This window comes from Grampus griseus (genome assembly GCF_964374135.1).
Source record: "Grampus griseus genome assembly, chromosome: 6".
NCBI lineage: Eukaryota > Metazoa > Chordata > Mammalia > Artiodactyla > Delphinidae > Grampus > Grampus griseus.
Genome location: NC_139000.1, coordinates 80,546,358 through 80,568,382, shown reverse-complemented (window position 1 = coordinate 80,568,382; position 22,025 = coordinate 80,546,358). Strand labels below are relative to the sequence as shown.

Sequence of the window (22,025 nt, the reverse complement as noted above, 5' to 3'; positions counted from 1 at the left end):
AGTGGGGAGAAGTCGTGTCCTGGGATAGGATGGAAGTGGGAGAGAGTGATTATGCCAGAGGTGTTGGCACCTGAGGTCTCTTGACTTCTCACTTTCAGCCCCCAGCCCCGGTGAGTCACCCCTGAAGCCTCCAGCCATAGCTGGAGGGGAAAAGGGGTGGGATGGAGAGCAATATTATACTGAACCTCAGCGGCAGGCACATCTGTTTGACTCCCAGCTTCAGCTTCCTTGGGTTCTTCTTCTTCTTCAAGGATTTCTGTTTCTGAAGTCACCACCTTGGCGAACTCCTGAGAACCTTGGTAGGATATTGGTGTTGAGCTCAAAGTCCAGCCCACTCCCCCATACCCTGGAGGGGTAAGGCTTTCTTGATTTCTGCCTTTCAGAGCTCGCCTTCCCCAGGGTTCTCCTTGGCCTGAGCCTCATGGGTTAGCTCCCAGACCTACCCAGGACAGCCAGCTGTTAGTCTTATGTAAGAAGAGGCTCTGCAAAGTTCTGGCTTAGCCATCTCCTCCCTAGAGTGACCAGAGAAAGGGGACCACGCTCTAGGCTGCAGCCCCAGAAGCTTACTTGCTGCTAACTCATCGAGGTAGTGCTGTCGCCGTCCTTCATCCGAGTCTTTGGGGATCAGGTTTCCGACTTGGCTGAAGTGAACTGCCAGTTGGTCCACAAAGCCGATTAGCTTATATGTGCCTTCCTAAGAAGAAAGAGGCTGAGTCAGACCAGGGGTCCCTGAAACGGCTGGAATCAGAATACAGTCTGCCTTTATTCTAAAGGCCTAAGATAGTCCATCTATTAACAGAATTATAACTTACTAAATCCTCAGTTAACCTGCAGTTTTCATTGCATTGCCAGTTTAAAGAAGAGAAAGCAAATGAAATAAAGTTTTTTTTAAGTTCTCATGAAGACTTTTTATGCTTTTCTTTTGTTTAAAAAATTTTTTTTATATAGCAGGTTCTTATTGTTATCTGTTTTATACATATTAGTGTATATATGTCAATCCCAATCTCCCAATTCATCCCACCACCACCACCCCCACCCCACTTTCCCCCCTTGGTGTCCATATGCGTGTTCTCTACATCTGTGTCTCTATTTCTGCCTTGCAAACTGGTTCATCTGCACCAGTTTTCTAGATTCCACATATATGCGTTAATATACGATATTTGTTTTTCTCTTTCTGACTTACTCCACTTTGTATGACAGTCTCTAGGTCCATCCACGTCTCTACAAATGACCCAATTTCGTTCCTTTTTATGGCTGAGTAATATTCCATTGTATATATGTACCACATCTTTATCCATTCATTTGTCGATGGGCATTTAGGTTGCTTCCATGACCTGGCTATTGTAAATAGTGCTGCAGTGGACATTGGGGTGCATGTGTCTTTTTTTTTTTTTTTTTGCGGTACGCGGGCCTCTCACTGTTGTGGCCTCTCCTGTTGCACAAGCTCTGGATGCGCAGGCTCAGCGGCCATGGCTCACGGGCCCAGCCGCCCCGCGGCATGTGGGATCTTCCCGGACCGGGACACGAGCCCACGTCCCCTGCATCGGCAGGCGGACTCTCAATCACTGCGCCACCAGGGAAGCCTGCATGTGTCTTTTTGAACTATGGTTTTTTCTGGGTATATGCCCAGTAGTGGGATTCCTGGGTCATATGGTAATTCTATTTTTAGTTTTTTAAGGAACCTCCATAAGGTTCTCCATAGTGGCTGTATCAATTTACTTTCCCACCAACAGTGCAAGAGGGTTCCCTTTTCTCCACATCCTCTCCAGCATTTGTTGTTTGTAGATTTTCTGATGATGCCCATTCTAACTAGTGTGAGGTGATACCTCATTGTAGTTTTGACTTGCATTTCTCTAATAATTAGTGAGGTTGAGCAGCTTTTCATGTGTCTCTTGGCCATCTGTCTTCTTTGGAGAGAAGTCTATTTAGATCTTCTGCCCATTTTTAGATTGGGTTGTTTGTTTTTTTAATATTGAGCTTCATGAGCTGTTTATATATTTTGGAGATCAATCCTTTGTCCATTGATTCGTTTGCAAATATTCTCTCTCACTCTGAGGATTGTCTTTTTTTTTTTTTTTTGCGGTACGCAGGCCTCTCCCTGTTGTGGCCTCTCCCGTTGCGGAGCACAGGCTCTGGACGCGCAGGCTCAGCGGCCATGGCTCACGGGCCCAGCCGCTCCACGGCATGTGGGATCCTCCCAGACCTCCCAGAGGTTCGTCCTCCCAGACCGGGGCACGAACCCATGTCCCCTGCATCAGCAGGCGGACTCTCAACCACTGAGCCACCAGGGAAGCCCTGAGGATTGTCTTTTTGTCTTGTTTATAGTTTCCTTTGATGTGCAAAAGCTTTTAAGTTTCACTAGGTCCCATTTGTTTATTTTTATTTTAAAATTATTTTATTTTATTTTATTTATTTTATTTTTGGTTGTGTTGGGTCTTTGTTGCTGCATGCGGGCTTATCTCTGGTTGTGGCGAGGGGGAAGCTACTCTTTGTTGTGGTGTGCAGGCTTCTCATTGCAGTGGCTTCTCTTGTTGCAGAGCACGGGCTCTAGGCATGTGGGCTTCAGTAGTTGCAGTACACGGGCTCAGTAGCTGTGGCTCGCAGGCTTTAGAGTGCAGGCTCAGCAGTTGTGGTGCACGGGCTTAGTTGCTCCACGGCATGTGGGATCTTCCCGGACCAGGGCTCAAAGCCGTGTCCCCTGCATTGGCAGGAGGATTCTTAACCACTGTGCCACCAGGGAAGCCCCCATTTGTTTATTTTTATTTCCATTACTCTTTTAAAATTTTATTGAAGTATAGTTGATATACAATATTATATAAGTTACAGGTGTACAATATAGTGATTCACAATTTTTAAAGGTTATACTCCAATTATAGTTGTTATAAAATATTGGTTATATTCCCTGTGTTGTACAATATATCCTCGTAGCTTATTTTATACCTAATAATTTGTACCTTTTAATCCCCTACCCTTATATTTCCCCTCTCCCCTTCCCCCTCCCCACTGGTAACGACCAGTTTGTTTTCTATATTTGTGAATCTGCTTCTTTTTTGTTATATTCATTAGTTTGTTGTGTTTTTTAGATTCCACATTAAGTGGTATCATACAGTATTTGTCTTTCTCTGTTTGACTTATTTCACTTAGGATAACATCCTCCAAGTCCATCCATGTTGTTGCAAATGGCAAAATTTCATTTTTATGGCTGAGTAGTTTTCCATTGTATATATATACCACACCTTTATCCATTCATCTGTTGATGGACACGTAGCTTGCTTTCATATCTTGGCAATTGTAAACAGTGCTGCTATGAACATTGGGGTGCATATATCTTTTTGAATTAGTGTTTCTGTTTTTTTCAGATATATACTCAGGAGTGGAATTGCTGGGTCATATGGTAGTTCTATTTTCGTTTTTTGAGAAACCTCTATATTGTTTTCCACAGTGTCTGCACCAATTTACATTACCACCAGCAGTGTACGAGGGTCCCCTTTTCTCCATATCCTCACCAACATTTGTTATTTGTGGTCTTTTGATGATAGCCATTCTGACAGGTGTGAGGTGATATCTCATTGTGGTTTTGATTTGCATTTCCCTGATAATTAGTGATGTTGAGCATCTTTTCATGTGCCTGTTGGCCATCTGCATGTTCTCTTTGGAAAAATGTCTAGTCAGGTCTTCTGCCCATTTTTTAACAGGGTTGTTTGTTTTTTTAATGTTGAGTTGTATGAGCTGTTTAATTATTTTGGATATTAACCCCCTTATTGGTCATATTATTTGCAAATATTTTCTCCCATTCAGTGGGTTGTCTTTTCATTTTCTCGATGGTTTCCTTTGCTGTGCAAAAGCTTTTAAGTTTAATTAGATCCCATTTGTTTATTTTTGCTTTTATTTCCTTTGCTTTAAGAAACAGATCCAAAAAAAAAAATATTGCTACAATTTATGTCAAAGAGGGTTCTGCCTATGTTTTCCTCTGCGAGTTTTATGGTTTCCAGTCTTACATTTAGGTCTTTAATCCATTTTGAGTTTCCTTTTATATATGGTGTTAGAGAATGTTTTAATTTCATTATTAGTTTATATGTAGCTGTCAAAGACATATTTTAAAATACATTCTTCCAACTCTGAGCAGCTCTGGATTTACCTATCACTGGCTCCTACATCCATGCCAAGGGATCCTGTCTCACCTGTCTAACCAGACCTCAGAGAGGTCACAGTCATCAAACACACCTGGCCTGGCTTTTTCTCCACTCTATTTAATGGATGCCAGGGCTGGATAGATCCTCAGAGACACCAAGTCCCCAGTCCCCCTGTTCCATACAAGAGGATCACAGAAATCTAGAAAAGATTTGGGTTAGGCACTTGTCAAGTCACACAAGGCACTTGCCCAGGCAACTGGGTTCATTCCTTCTTCAACAAATAATTTTTGAATAGACACAATGTGTCAAGTATATTCTAGGTTCCAGAGATACAAAGCTTAGCAAAAGCAGATATGATCCCTGCTTTCATAGAGCCTATAGTTTTGTTCCTCTAGGCTGCCCCCTCTTTTATTTTATTTTTTTATTTTTTTGAGGTACGCGGGCCTCTCACTGTTGTGGCCTCTCCCATTGCGGAACACAGGCTCCGGATGCACAGGCTCCAGATGCGCAGGCTCAGCGGCCATGGCTCACGGGCCCAGCAACTCCGCGGCATGTGGGATCTTCCCGGACCAGGGCACGAACCCGTGTCCCCTGCATCGGCAGGCGGACTCTCAACCACTGCGCCACCAGGGAAGCCCTAGGCTGTCCCCTCTTTGATCAGCATCCTAGTCCTAAAGTTGACTTTGAGACCAGGGGTCACTTCCTTTTTCAAAAAAGTTCTTTCCAACCCTTTGCAAGTCATAGAGAAAATTATTACATTTGTATGGCACACTGGGGTAAACTCACCAGAGAGGAAACCAACCCATGGGGTGGTACCAGACACAGCTATCCCTGGAGGACTGCAAGAATCACTATTTCTGCACACAGACTGGGATGTTCTGCCTCAAAAAGTCACCACAAAGCTCTTCTTCTCTCAGTAACTCAGATGGATGGGAAGATGGGACAGTACAGTGGTTAAGAGCATGATCTACGGATGTGGGCAGAATTGGATTCAAATTTTGATTCTACTCCCTATTATCTGCATGATCTTGGGCTTAACCACTCTAAGCCTTAATTTCTTCATCTGCAAAATGAGGATAATAATTAATTTGCAGGATAGTTGAGTATTGAAAATAATGAAAGCAATCTATTAACACAGAGCCTGACACATAATAAGTGCTCAATAAAAATAGTAGCTATTATTATGATGATGATGGAGGGTCCCACGGGAATAAATTATCCATATAGGTATCATCTGAGATTTCACTGTCGTCCTGTCCCCAGTGGTGACTAGGACCTTCCTCTTCAGTTTAGGGATGGAATTCAGATCCCATTGTTTCTGTGCGAGGAGGAGAGGCATGCCTAGATCCGAACCATCTGCCTCTTCAGGCCAGCACTTCAAGGGAAAGTAATAGCTTTGGAGACCTACAGCTCTTGGGTCTCAGTGAAGGACCAATGAGATGGAGGCCAGCTCTGTGGGAGGATGCCAGGCAGGCCTCGGAGGCTGTTAGAAGGTTTCATGAGGAGAGCCTGCCTGGGAGTCTATGGCTACCCAGCTGACAGTTGACTCACAGGAATCTCTTCTAATAACTGAGCTTCCCAGGGGCCAAGAGAGGTGCATTGACACCAATCCTCTGCCTGTAGCATGCCTCCCATGGCTGGCACACTGAGTCCTGAAGAGACTCTCTTTCAGAGGTCAGGAGAACTGGAGCCCATAGAGTGTATCACACTCCAGCATAAGCTCAGGGGGGCGAGGCAACTTCTCTCTGCCCATCCCATCCCCTGCCCCTTTACAGGCTGCCTAAGGGATGCCATTAGAACAACTCAGGAGTGGAACCTCTCAAGAAATAACGCTGGATTTGTCCTAACCTCTTTGTGGAGGGGGCTGACTACTCAGTCTTGAATAAGAAGCAGTGTGTTAAAAAAACAGTTCACAAGGGAATTCCCTGGTGGTCTAGTAGTTACGACTCAGTGCTTTCACTGCAGGGCCTGGGTTCAATCCCTGGTCAGGGAACTAAGATACCACAAGCCATGCAGCATGGCCAAAAATACTTGTACATGAATGTTCATAGAAGCATTGTTCATAATAGCCAAGGTGCAGAGACAATGTAAATGTCCATCAATTGATGAATGGATAAATCAAATATGGTAGAGTTATAAAATTGAATATTGTTTGGCAATAAAAAGAAATGAAGTACTGATACATATTACAACATGGATGAACCTTGAAAACAGTATGCTAAATGAAGGAAGCCAGTCACAAAAGGTGACATATTGTTTGATTCTCTTTTTATGAAAGAGAATCTGGCAGAAGACGCAAATCTGTAGAGCTGGAAAATGGATTAGTGGTTGCCTAAGGCTGGAAGGAATGGAGGACTGGGGAGTGACAGCTAAGAGGTATGGGGTTTCTTTTGGGGGAAATGAAAATGTTCTAAAATCGATTGTGGTGATAGTTGCATAACCTGTGAATATACTAAAAGCCATTGAATTATACACTTTAAAATGGATGACTGACTGGATAAGACACAATGATCTTTTAATATATTTTTCTAATACTAGAGAATATCTGCTAATTCAGCAAATATAAAATTCTTAAACACTAATAATTAAAAACTAAATACCATCTTTTAAAAAAATAAATGGGTGATTTTATCTCAATATGTAAATTATATCTCAATAAAATTGTTTTTAAAGAAGAGAAAGAAACTGCTAATAGTAGTTGTCCCCAAGGAAAGGGACAGGAGAGGGAGGTTTAATTTCCATTGTATTTTCATTGCTCTTTTGACTCTTAAAATTAGTACCATGGGTTTCTAGATTTCTATTATATATTCAAAACTCTGTATGTGTGTGTCTGTATGTATAGATATGTGTATGTGTATATATATGTATACTTTTTTTTAAAAAAAGCAGTGTAATGTTGCTTTAGAGTCAATCAAACTAGTTCAAATTTTGCTTTGAATCCTGGCTGTGTGACTTTTGTAATTTGTTTTATCTAATTTTTCTTTGGTTTCTATAAAATAAAGATAAAAATAGTTCTTATATCAAAGAAACCTGAGGATTAAATGAGATATCCTATATAAAAGTTCTAATATAGGACCTGACACTGGCACACTGGCTTCTGGAGACCCAATAGTTGATGTTAGTGACAAACACACTGTATACACTGGAAAAGTATTTTTCCTACCAAATTATTCACTTCAGGATTCCTGAAAAGAGTGGCTCTGCAGGGCACTTTAGCGAGAATGAAGGGAGATTCATCAAGAAACTTCAAAATCTCTGGAAAACTCCATGTACAGTCTCAGGGTTCCAGCCAAAGACCTCATTTTAAAGGTGATCTCTATGAGAGCTGAGAGGCTTTTGCAACACAGCAAGTCACCAAGGCAAGAAGCACCTAGAGGCCCCTGCCCCAGAGAGGATGACTTACCTTGAAGCTGTACCTGACGATGTTCTGGGGTGCGTGTGGGTTGTTGGCTGTCAGAATCCGGGTGAACTCCTCCTTTAGCTCCTAAGGGAGAGAAAAGCCAACAGGGTCAAATGTAGAGTGCCCCCCCAGCCCCTCTGATGATTCCCCTGGATGTCAGCAGACATCTCACAACCTTGGTTCTGGGCACAATACATCTCTGAGGCTGGAGGAGGTGGAAGGAGCGAGGGTAGGATGTTGCTTACTTACTGCATCCGTCAAATCCAGCTGGTCAGGGGGTCTAACGGTGGCTTTGGACTGGGCCCATTCATCTGTCCCTTCCCCTACTTCAGTCCCTGGATCTTCATCCTGGACAAAAACCTCATGTGAGAATCAAGAGTGCCTGACCTGCTTAGACACGCAAGCAGTGCTGCAGAAAGCCCTTTCATTCGCAAATCCTCCCAGAAGCCAAGTTCTGTCCCAATACATAGAACACGAAACATGCAACAGACCACTCATGGAAGAGCCTGAAGGAACTGCTCAGGCCGGAGATCTCATTGCCTGGAAGATCATGGCCACCTCAGCCCTGGGGTTCTGGACTTAGCTGGAACATTGTGGTGGGTCTTTGGCCCCAGTAGTGGGGCCAGAAGAGCTGGTTCCTCCTTACTGCTTCCCATACAGCCTGGATGCTAATAGCCAGGACCAACTGTGAAATGACACCCAGCTGTTCTTTAAGCTACTTCAACTCTAATTCACATTTTACCTTCCAATTTGCCACCTTAAGGTTACTCTTACAGCAATACTCCCAGTACTTGGTAACTTTAAGCCTCATAGTCCCATCAAAACCTTGGAGCAAAAAAATCTAGAACTAGAAGTTTTCCCCTACCCCGATAGACAGTTAAATACCTGGCCAAAGTGGCCCATGACATAATAAAAAATATTCACCCTCACTGGCAATCAAAGATATGCAAAATAAAACAATGCAATTTTTTCACTATAAAACTGGTGAAGGGCGGTGACCACCTCCCCACGAGAACAGGCAGAGGATCTCCTTCATCCCTCTCTAGAAGAGGAGAAGAGGAAACGCAAAAAGAAGCACCTGGTGCAGAGCCCAAATTCCTACTTCATGGATGTGAAATGCCCAGGATGCTATAAAATCACCCACCGTCTTTAGCCAACATGCACACACAGTAGTTTTGTGAGTTGGCTGCTCTACTGTCCTCTGCCAGCCTGCAGGAGGAAAAGCAAGGCTTACAGAAGGATGCGCCTTCAGACGGAAGCAGCGCTAAAAGCACCCTGAATGAATCAAGATGAATGGGAAACCATCCCAATCAATACATTTTGGATACAACAAACAAACAAAGCAAAACAAAACAAAATCTGGTGAAAACTAAATCCAAAACAAACAAAGCCAATATCCAGCGTTGGTGAGGTTGTGGGAAAATGGACATCCATAAATTAGTACAACCTTTCTAAAGAGCAATTTGGAAATATTTATCAAAAGCCTAACAAGTATTTATACTTTTTGACCCCAATTTCTATGTATAGGAATTTATGTTAAGAAATAACCGAGGATATGCCTAAAGATTTAAATGCATGTATGTTTGTTGGAGGATTGATCATACTTGTAGAAAAGAGGAAATATTTAAATATCCAACAGTGGGGCATGGTTGAACAAAATTATGGAACGGCCTTAATGAGCACATGGTAAAATATTATGCAGTAATTTTATTATTTTTTAGTTTTTTAAATAACAAACATTTATTGGTGTCACTTATGGTAGAAGAAAGTTCCTACACCAGATGCATATGACCCAATTGTTAAATAGAACATTTTCAAGGTGAACACACATCCTTAACCCAGCTTTTTTACCCACTTTTGATGATAGCCGATTCTTCCTTGCCCCCCACCCTGAGACATGTGAGCAACTGCTAATGAAAAGCAGTAAACAGCCACTTGGGCTATACAGCGTTTTCAACTCCACTCCAAGGTGAAGATTCCAATTACATTCGAGACTTAAGTTCTCTCAATTTTCTCCTAACGAAAGTTCCTGAGTCCAGTTATTTACAATATTACATATGCAGTAATTTTAAATGATGCTATGAAAGTATATTTATTGGCAATGGAAAGTACTCTAAATATATTATGTAAAAAACAGATTGTAAAATAACATACAGTTTGATTCTATTTAAAAATAAAGGGACTTCCCTGGTGGTGCAGTGGTTCAGAATCCACCTGCTAATGCACAGGACACGGGTTCGAGCCCTGGTCCAGGAAGATCCCACATGCCACAGAGCAACTAAGCCCGTGTGCCACAGCTACTGAGCCTGCGCTCTAGAGCTTGCAAGCCACAACTACTGAAGCCCGCGCACCTAGAGCCCGTGCTCTGCAACAAGAGAAGCCAGCGTAATGAGAAGCCCACGCACTGCAATGAAGACCTAATGCAGCCAAAAATAAATAAATAAATTTATTTTTTTAAAAAATAGAATCTGCCGGCCAATGCAGGGGACATGGGTTCGAGCCCTGGTCTGGGAATATCCCACATGCCACAGAGCGGCTAAGCCCATGTGCCACAACTACTGAGCCTGCGCTCTAGAGCCCCTGAACCACAACTACTGAGCCCACGTGCCACAACTACTGAAGCCCGCACACTGTAATGAAGAGTAGCCCCCGCTTGCCGCAACTAGAGAAAGCCCGCGCGCAGCAACAAAGACCCAACACAGCCATAAATAAATAAATAAAGTTATTTTAAAAAATGTAATTTTTACATATGCATAGAAATATCTGGGAGGATACAGCATCATACGTTAACTAAGAGGTTTCCCGGGGTGATAGGCTTAAGGGTGATTTTAATGTTCTTTTTGCTTTTCTTTAAAAATATATAGCTAATATTTCAACAGAAGAAATGCTATTAGCTTCTTGCTGAGAAACTGTGTGGTGTCAGCACTTACTCTCTTCCTGGCTCCTCTGCCCACATTGATGCTCTGAAAAAAGAACAGAAACAGAAGGTAAGTCATAAGTGAATCTCCATGGGAATGTCAAAAACAGTATCACAGGGGGGCTTCTGCCCAGGGACCTCAAAGACAAGGGACATTGAACTTCCCCAAGTCTCACAAACAGTGAGACTTGGTAACAGGTGCCCAGCCAAGGAAGTCCTATATCTGAGGGAACCTGATTGCAGCATCAGTGGGACTGACCCATGAAGAGCAACCAGGTGACTTAGCGCCTGGCATTTCTTATTTGCAACTAGTTCAACAAACATTTTTTAAAACTACATACTAAGTGCTCAGCTCTGTACTAGGTATTAAGAGGATTTTGAAGGCAGATTATATTCATAAACGTTTGTTTATGATGAAGGTTTGGGTACTTTGTTTTGTACGCTGCTGTCTCAGAATATAGTAGGTGTTCAAAATACTTATTGAATACATGCATGAATGCCATCAAACCCATTAGTAATCATGACCCTGGGAAAAATATTTTTCCTTAGCCTGTTTCCTCATCAATAAAATGCATAAGATTGGATATGATGACCTTCCAATTCTAATATGCTAAAATTTTATGTTCTCAAGAACAGCATGCTTGATTCAACTTGATAAACATTTCTTGAGCATCTACTTATGGTCGGGGACTAACCTAAGCAGTGGGACAAAATGACAAGAGATGAGGTCTCTACCCACGTTTGCTCAGAGTCCGTGAAGGTCCGATAAGTGTGATCAGTGCTCCTTATTTACTCACTCGCTTACTTACTCAGCATATGTTCTTTTGAAAGTCTGCTCTGTGCCAGCAGTAGAGACGTGTGACCAGGGTGCTATAGGAATGCACGGAGGCACCTACCCAGCGTGGGTGCACAAAAAAGATTCCCCGAGGTGGCTATTTCTTAGCTCAGTATCAAAAGAAAAGTATGGGTCATCCAAGTGGAGAAAATGTTTTTCAGAAAGGCTTTTCAGACGAAGAAAGAAGCATGTACAATGGCAAGAGCAGAACAATAACAGAGATAGTAAAATGTTCCCCCAAACAAACCAACCAAAACCCTGCAGTATATGCACTGAACAAACAGTTGTTTCAGGTGATGGAGCAAGAGGGAGATCAGTGGAGGCTGGAGATGTGAGGGAGGGGCTCTTGGAAGAAGCAGGTCTAGAGCCCTGAAGGAGGGGTCAAGCTAGCAGAGAAGCCAAAGAGCACATGTTGGTGGCAGCATGGCACACTGGGCAGAGACCTCGGCTCCCAGATCTTGCTGACCACCTGTGTGATCTTGGGGAGGTCTCTGGGCCTTGGTTTCCCAAATGCAAAGTGAGTGAGTTAGATGGAAAGGGCCTCACAACTCTTCCGTGGCAGGGTCTGTGGGAGAGGCTTTGATGGAGGAGGGGAAAAGGATTCCAGGGGGAGAGAAGGACATGTCTCAGCTTGGGCAGGGATTGTTGCTGGTAGGGAAGGCAGCAGGATTCAGATTTCTGCCAGGTTGCCAAGGTTTCCAGAGATGAGAACCCTTCTCTGGGGCTAAGCCACATGAGCCAGAAAGCTGCTTTCCTTTGAAGAGCCTCTGATCCCTAAGGTAACGAGATGGAAGTGTCGTAACATCCAACAGCTTTCTGGCCCACAGCAGAGTACTGGAGGGCCAACCCCAGCCCAAGCTGCCAGCCTTAAGTAGGAAACGAGATCCAGTTACCATTGCCCCCCGTAAATATGTCTGTAAAACATTTATCTGGCAATAAAAGAACTGACAAGGCAATTTGAGTGTAATTGTTTTTGGCAGTTGGAAATATTTCAATTAACATACTATAAAAGCCACACTACAATAAATGAAAAACAGGCCAATGAAATCAGCTACAGCCCTGACTTCCCAACCATGGCAAAGGAGATTGAATGTCAGGTTGCCACTTTGGGCCCTTGGTCTTTCAGAAGGAGAAGTCTGAGACAGACAAGGCTGAATTCCTGAAAAGCTTTTGATGGTTCTTCCCTGAAGCTGTCAAACCACAGAAGAAGAAAGCCCAAAGTCCCTCCTCTGGCCCTCAGAACTCTGTCATCCGGCTCCACGTCTCCATTCCAGCCTGCTCTCCCGCCACTCTGAGATGCAGCCCAGCAAGGCTACTCACATTTCCTGAGCTTGGCCTCTGCTTTCCCACCTTTGCTTTTACCTTTCCTCTTGCCAAGAATGCCATCTTCCCCTTCTCTCTCCCTGCTCCCACTATCTCTGCCTAACCAAACCCTACCCATCTAGCCTCCTAGTCCATTATCTACTCCTGACCTTTCTCCTACCTCCCTCTATTCTTCCTGTCTTCACTCTGAGCAAGGCTCTGCCCCGCCTCCCGTCACCACCATAAGCATTGGCTGTTGTGAGATGAAGGATGAAATGTAACTTCAAATAGACACTCTGTTGTCTCTGGGTTTTGGTCTACAAAAGGGGATAGTATTATGAAAAGAAACATAATACTGCAGTGCACATCAGAGGCAGCTGGGAGACTCCAGCAAGGGAGTATCCTTATCTTTTTTTTTTAATTTATTTATTTATTTATTTATTTATGGCTGCATTGGGTCTTCCTTGCTGCGTGCAGGCTTTCTCTAGCTGTGGTGAGCAGGGGGCTACTCTTTGTTGCGGTACGCAGGCGCTAGGCGTGCGGGCTTCAGTAGTTGCAGCATGAGGGCTCAGTAGTTGTGGATCACGGGCTGTAGAGAGCAGGCTCAGTAATTGTGGTGCACAGACTTAGTTGCTCCGCGGCATGTGGGATCTTCCCGGACCAGGGCTCGAACCCGTGTCCCCTGCATTGGCAGGAGGATTCTTAACCACTGTGCCACCAGGGAAGCCAGTATCCTTATCTTTTAAATGGGCATCATAAAAATACCCTCTGAAGACAATCATAGGCCTGTTATGAGGGTTAAATGAGTCAACACACATAAAATGCATAGTGTGGTACCTGGCCAGAGTCTGTGCCCGATAAATGATAGTTTGTAGCATTATTATTCCCATTTATAGACCCTGCTCTGCCATCAGCCACAGGGGATCTGTGTGGCCCTTTGCTTACTAGGAAGCACTTGCCCTAGGGATGACTAAAAGGCTTCAACAGCTCACATGTCCACCCAAGAGTTCAATGCTGAAACTTGTTTGTTCCTGGAAAGAACAGCTCTTCAAATCGTGCAAACGCACAGAGGCTGCATCCTCCTTCCTGGGGCCCAGGAGACTCTGTTTACCATTTCAGTTGTCTTGGTCCTTATTTTAAAACTCACTAACAGGATTCCATTAAGCTAAATTGAAACTAAATACCTCACCAGCTTGCAGTTTCCGTTTCTAAAAGGGAAAAAGCTCGTAGTCCCAAAGGAACAGTAATTCACCAAGAAATCTTCCTCCAGCTACATCGACTGCCTTTCAAATCCTTGAGCCTAGTGCAGTGTCTCAAGCACACAGAAGGTGCTTAATAAGTATAGTTGAAAGAGATCTCAACGTTTTGAAACACTAGATGAAGGGTAACAGGCATTATCATACACTGTTGTGGGTATGCCAATGGACACAAAATTTTTATAGGGTTATTTGGCAATACCTGCCAAAATTTCAAATGCAGATACCCTTCAACTCAGCAACTCTGCTTTCTTGCATTTTTCCTATAGAAATAGTAATACATATGCATAAGATGTATGTACAAAACTGCTCGCGGAACCATCTTTGTGATATTTTTACAATGGGAAAAAACCTAAATATTCATTGATAGGGGCCTAGTTAAATGAATTATGCTATAGCCATTCAATGGGATATTATGCATATTTTTAAAAGAATGAGGTAAATTTTTATGTATTATTATGGAAAGCTCTCCAAGCTTTTTTATTGTTAAATAAAAAAGCAAGTTACATAAACAGATGACCCATCTGCTTACTTTAAGAATGTGTGTGTATGTGTATTTGGATGTACATACAAAATTTCTGGAAGAATATATAGATTCTGTTGACAGTAGTTGGGTTCAGGGAATGTGATCGGGGATTGTGGGGAAGGGAACCAATACTGTTCACCTTATACTCATTCTCATGGTTTTAATATTTTAAAAGTGAATGTTCATTACTTTTTTTTTTTTTGGCTGCGTTGGGTCTTTGTTGCTGTGCGTGGGCTTTCTCTAGTTTAAAAGTGAATGTGCATTACTTTTATAATTTAAAATGCTAATTAAGAATTTAAAAAATTAATACAGTTAAAGAGGGTTTGTTTTTTTTTTTTCCTATTAATGCAATGTTAGCACAGTGCTCAGAATGCTGACAAAGGAACATGAGACCAAGCTCATGCCTTCCTGGAAGCCCGAGAGGGAAGAAGCCGATGCTATGGGACTCTTCCCAGATAAGGCTACAGAAGGCAAGGCAGGTTAGGGTTTAAAATCTGAAGCTCTAGAGTTAGCCTTGGCTGGATTCCTGACTCTGCCACAAACTATATGTGTGACCTTGAGCAAGGTATTTAGTCCCTGATCCTCATTCTCTCATTTGTAAGGTAGAGAAAAATATTAGTGCCCTCCTCAGATTTGCTGTGAGGATAAAATAAAACAATGCATGATGAGAACCTTACTCAGAGCCCAGCGCTCAGTAAGCGCTAAAGTAACAGTGGCAGTGTTATTATTTTACCATTCTATCATGGTTTGCTGTACATGGCAATTGAATCTCATTCTGAGGGAATTTATTGAATAGCTGAAAAGAGTGTTGTCCGGGTCCCATGAAGTCCTTATCAGAAAGGAAGCTATAAATCTCAGGGTGTCACAACAGAGGGATGAAAATAAAAATACCTTCCCTTAGGACTTCCCTGGTTTTCCAGTGGTAGAGACTCTGCCTTACAAGGCAGGGGATGCGGGTTTGATTCCTTGTCAGGGAACTAAGATCCCACATGCTGCGGGGCAACTAAGCCCATGCGCCACAACTACTGAGCTCACGCACCTCAAATAGAGAGACTGCGTGCCGCAAACTACGTGCCCTGGAGCCTGCGCACCACAACTAGAGAAGAGAAAACCCACAGACCACAACTAGAGAGAAGCCCGTGAGCCACAAGGAAGAGCCCGCATGCTGCAACGAAAGATCCCGCATGCCGCAACTAAGACCCAACGCAGCCAAAAATAAATAAATAAATATTTAAAAAAAATACCTCCCCTTCATAGAGCACCTTTCAGTTTACTAAACACTTTGGAGTACATCATCTCATTTGGCCCTTATTCTAATCTTCTGTGGGTGGATGTTGAGTTTCATCAACTTCTTTTCTGAATCTATTATGATATGTCATATGGTTTTTCTCCTTTTTTTCTGTTAATGTGAAGAAATATATTGATTGGGTATTTACTGTTGAGCTAACTTTGTCTTACTGGGATAAACCTCACTTGGTCAGATATATTATCCTTTTTATATATTGCTGGAACAGATATGCTAATATTTTGTCAGATTGTTTTGCATTTATGTTCATGAGGGATATTGGCCTATCCTTCTCTTTTCTTGAAATAGCTTTGATTTTGATATCAGAGTTATACCAACATCATCAAGTAAGTTGGGACTCGTTCCCTTCTCGTCTATTTTCTCTAAGACTTTGTGTAAGACGTGTTATTTATTCCTTACATATTTGATAGAATTCATCAGTGAAACCATTTGGCCTGGAGTTTCTTTGTAGGAAGGTTTTAAGTTATGAATTCAATTTCTTTAAGTAAGTATGGTCTTTATATTTTCCATTTCTTTTTGTGTCAATTAAGGCAAACTGTGTTTTTCAATAAATTTGTCCATTCAAGTTGTTGAAGTTATTGCCATAAAGTTGTTGATAATATTCCTTTACTATCCTTTTTAATATCTGTACAATCTGTAGTGATATCTCACTTTTCATTCCTGATATTGGCTGTTGTGTTTTCTTTTTCTCTTGATGAGCCTTGCTAAGTTTTCTCAATTTTGTCAGTCTTTTCAAAGAACCAACTTCTGACTTTGTTGATTTCTCTATTGTTTTTCCTCACTGTTTCTATGAAACAATAAGATAAATGAATAAATTAATAAAATAAATAGAATTGATGAATAGATTTTGCTTCTATTATTCTGGATTTAATTTGCTCGTCTTTTTCTATTTTCTTAAGATAGAAACTTAGAACATTGATTTTAAATCTTTTCTGAAATAGGCATTTAAAACTATACATTTTCATTAAGTACAACTTCAGCATGACCCCCCAATTTGTGATGTTATATTTTCGTTACCATCCAATTAAAAATGTTTTCTAGTTTCCCTTGCACTTTTTTTTTTACATTTAGAAGTGCATTCTTTAATACCTAAATATTTGGGGATTTTAAGGATACTGCTATTTATTTTTAATTTAATTCCATTTTGGTCAAATTATTCTTAGTTTGCTGAGATTCTTTTTGACATGGATGCATGTTGAATTTGAATTGAATGAAAATCTGTAAGATATTAATCTTTTGAAATGTATTGAGACTTATTGTACGTCCCAATGTATGGTCTATTTTTGTGAACATTGTGCAGTTCTTGGGTTCTATATTAATTAGGCCAAGTTGGTTAACAGATCTACATCTTTCAAGTACTGAGAGAAGAGTGTTAAATCTCCAACTGTCATTGTATATTTTTCTATGTCTCCCTTTAGCTCTGTCAGTTTTTGATTTATGTATCTTGAAGTGCTATTAATAGGTACATACTCTTTGTGATTTTATATCACCTCTTGAATCGACACTTTATCATTATGAAATGTCCCTATTTGTCTTTGGAAATACTCCTGGTCTTGAAGCCTACTTAGTTCTGATAATACTACAGCCATGCAGCTTTCTTATGCTTGCTAGTTACGTGGTGTGTTTTTCCACTCTTTTATTTTCAAATTTTCTATGTCTTTACATTTAAACTATATTTCTTATAAGCAGCATATAGTTAGGTCTTGCTTTTTTTCCCCCCTAGCTTGATAAACTCTGCCTTTTAATTGAAAGTGTTGGTGTGGTTGTCTTTACCATATTGCCCTTTGTTTCCTATTTTTCATCTGCTTTTTCCTCTGTTCATCTTCTGTCTTCTTTTGTGTTAACTGAGTTTTTTAGTATTTCATTTTATTTTCTCCATTGGCTTTTTAGCTGTGCCTTTTTGTATTAATTTCTAGTGGTTGCTCTAAGGTTTATAATATGCATCCTAAACCTGTTATAGTCTATAAGAATAAATAATATACCACTTCATATTTCACAATGTAATAACCTTATCACATCTTAATTCTATTTACCACCACAACCTCATCTTTGCCCTGTTGTTTTCACATATTTTATTTCTATATATATTACAAGCTTCACCTTACAATTGGTTTTATTTTTGCTTTAAACAGTCATATGTCTTTTATGAAAATTAATAGAAGCAAAAAAAATCTAGTATTTTATCTTTAGTCACATATTTACTATTACCAGTGCTTTTTGGTCCTTCCCATAGATAGAGCTTCCATTAGGTGTCATTCTCCTTCAGCCTAAAGAACTTTGTTCTGTACTACTTGTAGTGAAGGTCTGCTGATGACAAATTCTGTCCGCTTTAGTTTATCTGAAAATGTATTTATTTAACCCTTCTTTTTGAGGGATATTTTTGTTGGATATAGAATTCTGGTTTGACAGTAGTTTTCTTTCAGTGCATAAACTATGACATTCCATTGTCTTCTGACTTCTCTTGTGTACAATGGGAAGTCACCCACGATCATATTATCCCACTCTATGCATTATGTCATTTTTTCTCTGCCTACTTTCAAGATTTTATTTTTATTCTTGGCTTTCAGTATTTTGACTGTGAGGGGACTACGTGTGGTTTTCTTTGTACTTATACTGCTTGGGGCTCACTGAGCTTCTGATAATACTATATGTTTTCCACCAAATTTAAGAAATTTTTGACCATTATTTCTTCAACTAATTTTCCCCCTCCTCTTTTTCCTTTTGGAATTCCAACTACTTACAAGTTACAGATACATATATGACATATTACCACAGGTCGCTAAGGCTCTTTTTATGTTTGTTTTTTTTTATTATTTTTTAATGTTTTGGTTGCATTGGGTCTTTGTTGCTGCGCGCAGGCTTTCTCCAGTTGCGGCAAGTGGGGCTACTCTTCGTTGTGGTGCGTGGGCTACTCTTCTCATTGCAGTGGCTTCTCTTGTTGCAGAGCACAGGCTCTAGGTATGTGGGCTTCAGTAGTTGCAGCATGTGGGCTCAGTAGTTGCAGCATGCAGGCCCTAGAGTGCTTGGACTTCAGTAGTTGTGGCACGTGGGCTCTAGGGCACCCGCAGGCTCAGTAGTTGTGGTGCAGGGGCTTAGTTTCTCTGCAGCATGTGGGATCTTCCCAGAGCAGGGATCAAACCCATGTCCCCTGCATTGGCAGGCAGATTCTTAACCACTGCGCCACCAGGGAAGTCCCTCTTTTTTGTTTTTCTTATTTATTTATTTTAATACAACAGGTTCTTATTAGTTATCTATTTTATACATATTAGTGTATACATGTCAATCCCAATCTCCCAATTCATCACCCCTCCGCCCCCTACTTTTCCCCCTTGGTGTCCATATATTTGTTCTCTATATCTGTGTCTTTTTTGTTTTTTAATCTTGTTTTTCTCTGTTCTTCAGATTGGATAATTTCAATGGATCCATCTTCACTTTCACTATTAGGCCCAGCCAATAAATTTTTCATTTCTGATATTTATTTTTCTACTGTTTCCATTTTTGGGGCTTAGATTCCCCACCCTTTTTTAAAAAATTTTATTTATTTATTTTTGGCTGTGTTGGGTCTTGGTTGCTGCGCACAGGCTTTCTCTAGGTGTGGCGAGCGGGGGCTACTCTTCGTTGTGGTGCGTGGGCTTCTCGTCGTGGTGGCTTCTCTTGTTGTGGAGTATGGGCTCTAGGCACGCGGTCTTCAGTAGTGGTGGCATGTGGGCTCAGTAGTTGTGGCTCACGGGCTCTAGAGCACAGGCACAGTAGTTGTGGCGCACGGGCTTAGTTGCTCCGTGGCATGTGGGATCTTCCCGGACCAGGGCTCAAACCCGTGTGTCCTGCATTGGCAGGCAGATTCTTAACCACTGTGCCACCAGGGAAGCCCTCCCCATCCTTTAAGTCAATCTTTTCTTTTAGTCCATAAATATATTTTCAACAACAACTGCCTTAAAGTCACTGCCTGCTAATTCCAACACTGGGTTATCTCGCTGGTATCACTGTGCTCTCCTTGGGATCACTCTCCCTGAGCCATGATTAAGAAATTGACCCAAGGCAGAAAGCAAGGATAAACATGTGACTCATGTTGGGTGTTTTCCTTCCCTTAGGAATGGAGGAATGCCTAAACCAGTTGCCTCATGTATTGTGTCCAGGATTACAGTTGTTCATAGTGGGATGGCAAGTCCAGCATGAACTGCTCCATCATGGCCAGACTATGTCTCCTATATCAAGGTCTTTAAAAGTTATACATAAAGTATGATACATTTAAAAATTCATTGCCGAAATGTGCTATTAAAAAAAAACAAAAACAAAAATCTTTTGTAAAGGACAGAACCTTTTGTAATATAAATATCTGCCCTGAATGGAGGCAATGGATTGGAAAAAAATCTGAGGCCCTTTCTGCACAATGTATGAGAAAGGTTTATCAGAAGCAATGTAGAAGTTATTTTGGAATAAAGCAGGTTATACCTTGCATGGGAGGAGCCAAGGAAAGACAATACCTCCTTCTAAGGAAATTGCCCTGCTCACAGCTTTGGCTGCTTGGAGAGTCATAGGATCTTATCCCTCCCTGATACAGCCTAGCACGAACAGGTAAGCTGGGGAAAATCAGATTTCTTCTCCAAGGGTTTGAATTGGGACTACAGAGAGAACTCGTGGGTGGATGGAGACATTGATGGAGATCCTTGTGAGATAGAAGAGGCCAGAGGGGCCATGATGAGCTGAAAACACATTAAGTTATGAGGAAGCTGAAACCATAGAAAAGTTGGCTGCCTGGGAAATGAAAATAGGGAATGAAGTATAGTTGCTAAGAAAATTAGAGAGGCCATGAGAGATATAGAGAAAGTAATTAGTACCTATATCTGTTTCAGAACCAATAGTTTTCCAATTCTAATTCTAGGTATTTGTAATACCTACCCACAACCCCCCACATACACACCTTCCCTTTCACCCTTTCCACCTTTTACTTGAGGTAACTTGGGTGAGCCTTTATTCTTTGCAACTTACAGAGCTTAGCTAAAATATATGTGCCTTAGTTTGCCAGGCTCATAAAAGGCAGGAGAGGTAGGATGGGCTCAGGCATTCCAGACAGAGGGAACAAAATCTTTAACAAAGAGACAGAGGCCTGGAACCAAGTGTCTGTCCAGGGATTAGCAGATTTGTTTTATCCATTTATATTCCAATTTGTTCCAAAGCAAGATTTGAGGCTGAATGTATGACACATGGAAAAAATAAGTAAATGAGAAAATGGATGTGAGGTAAGAATAGAAATAGGAAAATAAACTTAACATCAGGAGTAGGGATGTTAGCAGAATGTGGTGCTTTGGCTAGAACAAAGGAGGCATGAGCTGCTTCTTCTGCAGGTCCAGAAGGAAAAGTTAGGGTTCAGAGTATTACAGTACATACGTTTCCCTCAGTCACGTATTTACTCATCAACTAATTCATTCATTTGTTAATCATCTACTATGTACCAGATGCTAGAATGACAACTAAAGAAGAATAAAGGTTGAGTTAGTCCCACTCCAAGGTTCTCACATCTAGGAAGTGAGATAACTGGAAGACGTAAACACACCATACAAACCAGAATACAGCGACTCTATGAACAGGACAAAGTGTTGTGAGATACAAAGAAGCGAAACCAAAGTTTGATCAACAGCCACGTCCTTTGCACGTTTCTTCCATACAACTCTGTCTCAGCGATTGGGAAGATTGAACACTCCATAACAATTCCTAACTGGCAGAAAACAATTTCATATGGCTTGTTCACAGCTGGAGCCAGGGAACCAAAATTACTCTTCAGCATCAGCTTGCAGGTTGCAAAGCCCAGGGATAAGCACAAGACACCTTTGCCATTATTATTCAAGTACCTGGCATATACTGAGTACTAACAATGTGCTAGGCTCCACGGTAAACAGGGGAGGAGACCAAGTTCTGGCCTCAAATGCTCACAGCTGTTTTGTAATCTGATAATTGTGCATGACAGACCTCAGACCATAACTCTCAAAATAGCATGACTGTAGTCATAACAAAATGGAACAGCCATTGGCAAGATCTGTTTTCTAGTTATCACTTCCAGAAGGAATTCTGTAACACTACTAGGGGAAGAGCAGAGAAAACTCTCTCAACTTCCTGTCACTAAGCCTCTAAATTATCATCATCTGCATCCATCCCTTCCTCCTTTCTCCTTTTCTGTTACAAAGTGTTTCACCTCTTGTCCACAGCTGATCCACGCCCACCTCCTCAGACACTTGGCTCTAGTCTTCATTTATCTCCTTCATCTTCAACTTCCCTCTATCTATGCCAGGCAAATGCCTCCCCTCAGCATTTAACATATTCAAGTCTTAATTTCATCTCAAAAAAAAAAAATC

The 22,025-nt window shown here is 41.5% G+C and overlaps 1 protein-coding gene across 1 annotated transcript in view; it reads right to left on the bottom strand.

Moving 5' to 3' along the window:
• The window catches only part of DNAI1 (dynein axonemal intermediate chain 1), a gene marked incomplete at both ends in the record, with an annotated part of 60,204 nt that overhangs the window by 33,055 nt on the left and 5,124 nt on the right, over nt 1-22,025 (bottom strand). The window contains 5 exons of the mRNA XM_082656054.1: nt 186-295; nt 568-694; nt 7,537-7,617; nt 7,783-7,881; nt 10,464-10,496. Coding sequence (XP_082512180.1) covers nt 186-295; nt 568-694; nt 7,537-7,617; nt 7,783-7,881; nt 10,464-10,496 — 450 coding nt within the window. The remainder of the gene's footprint in view (nt 1-185; nt 296-567; nt 695-7,536; nt 7,618-7,782; nt 7,882-10,463; nt 10,497-22,025) is intronic.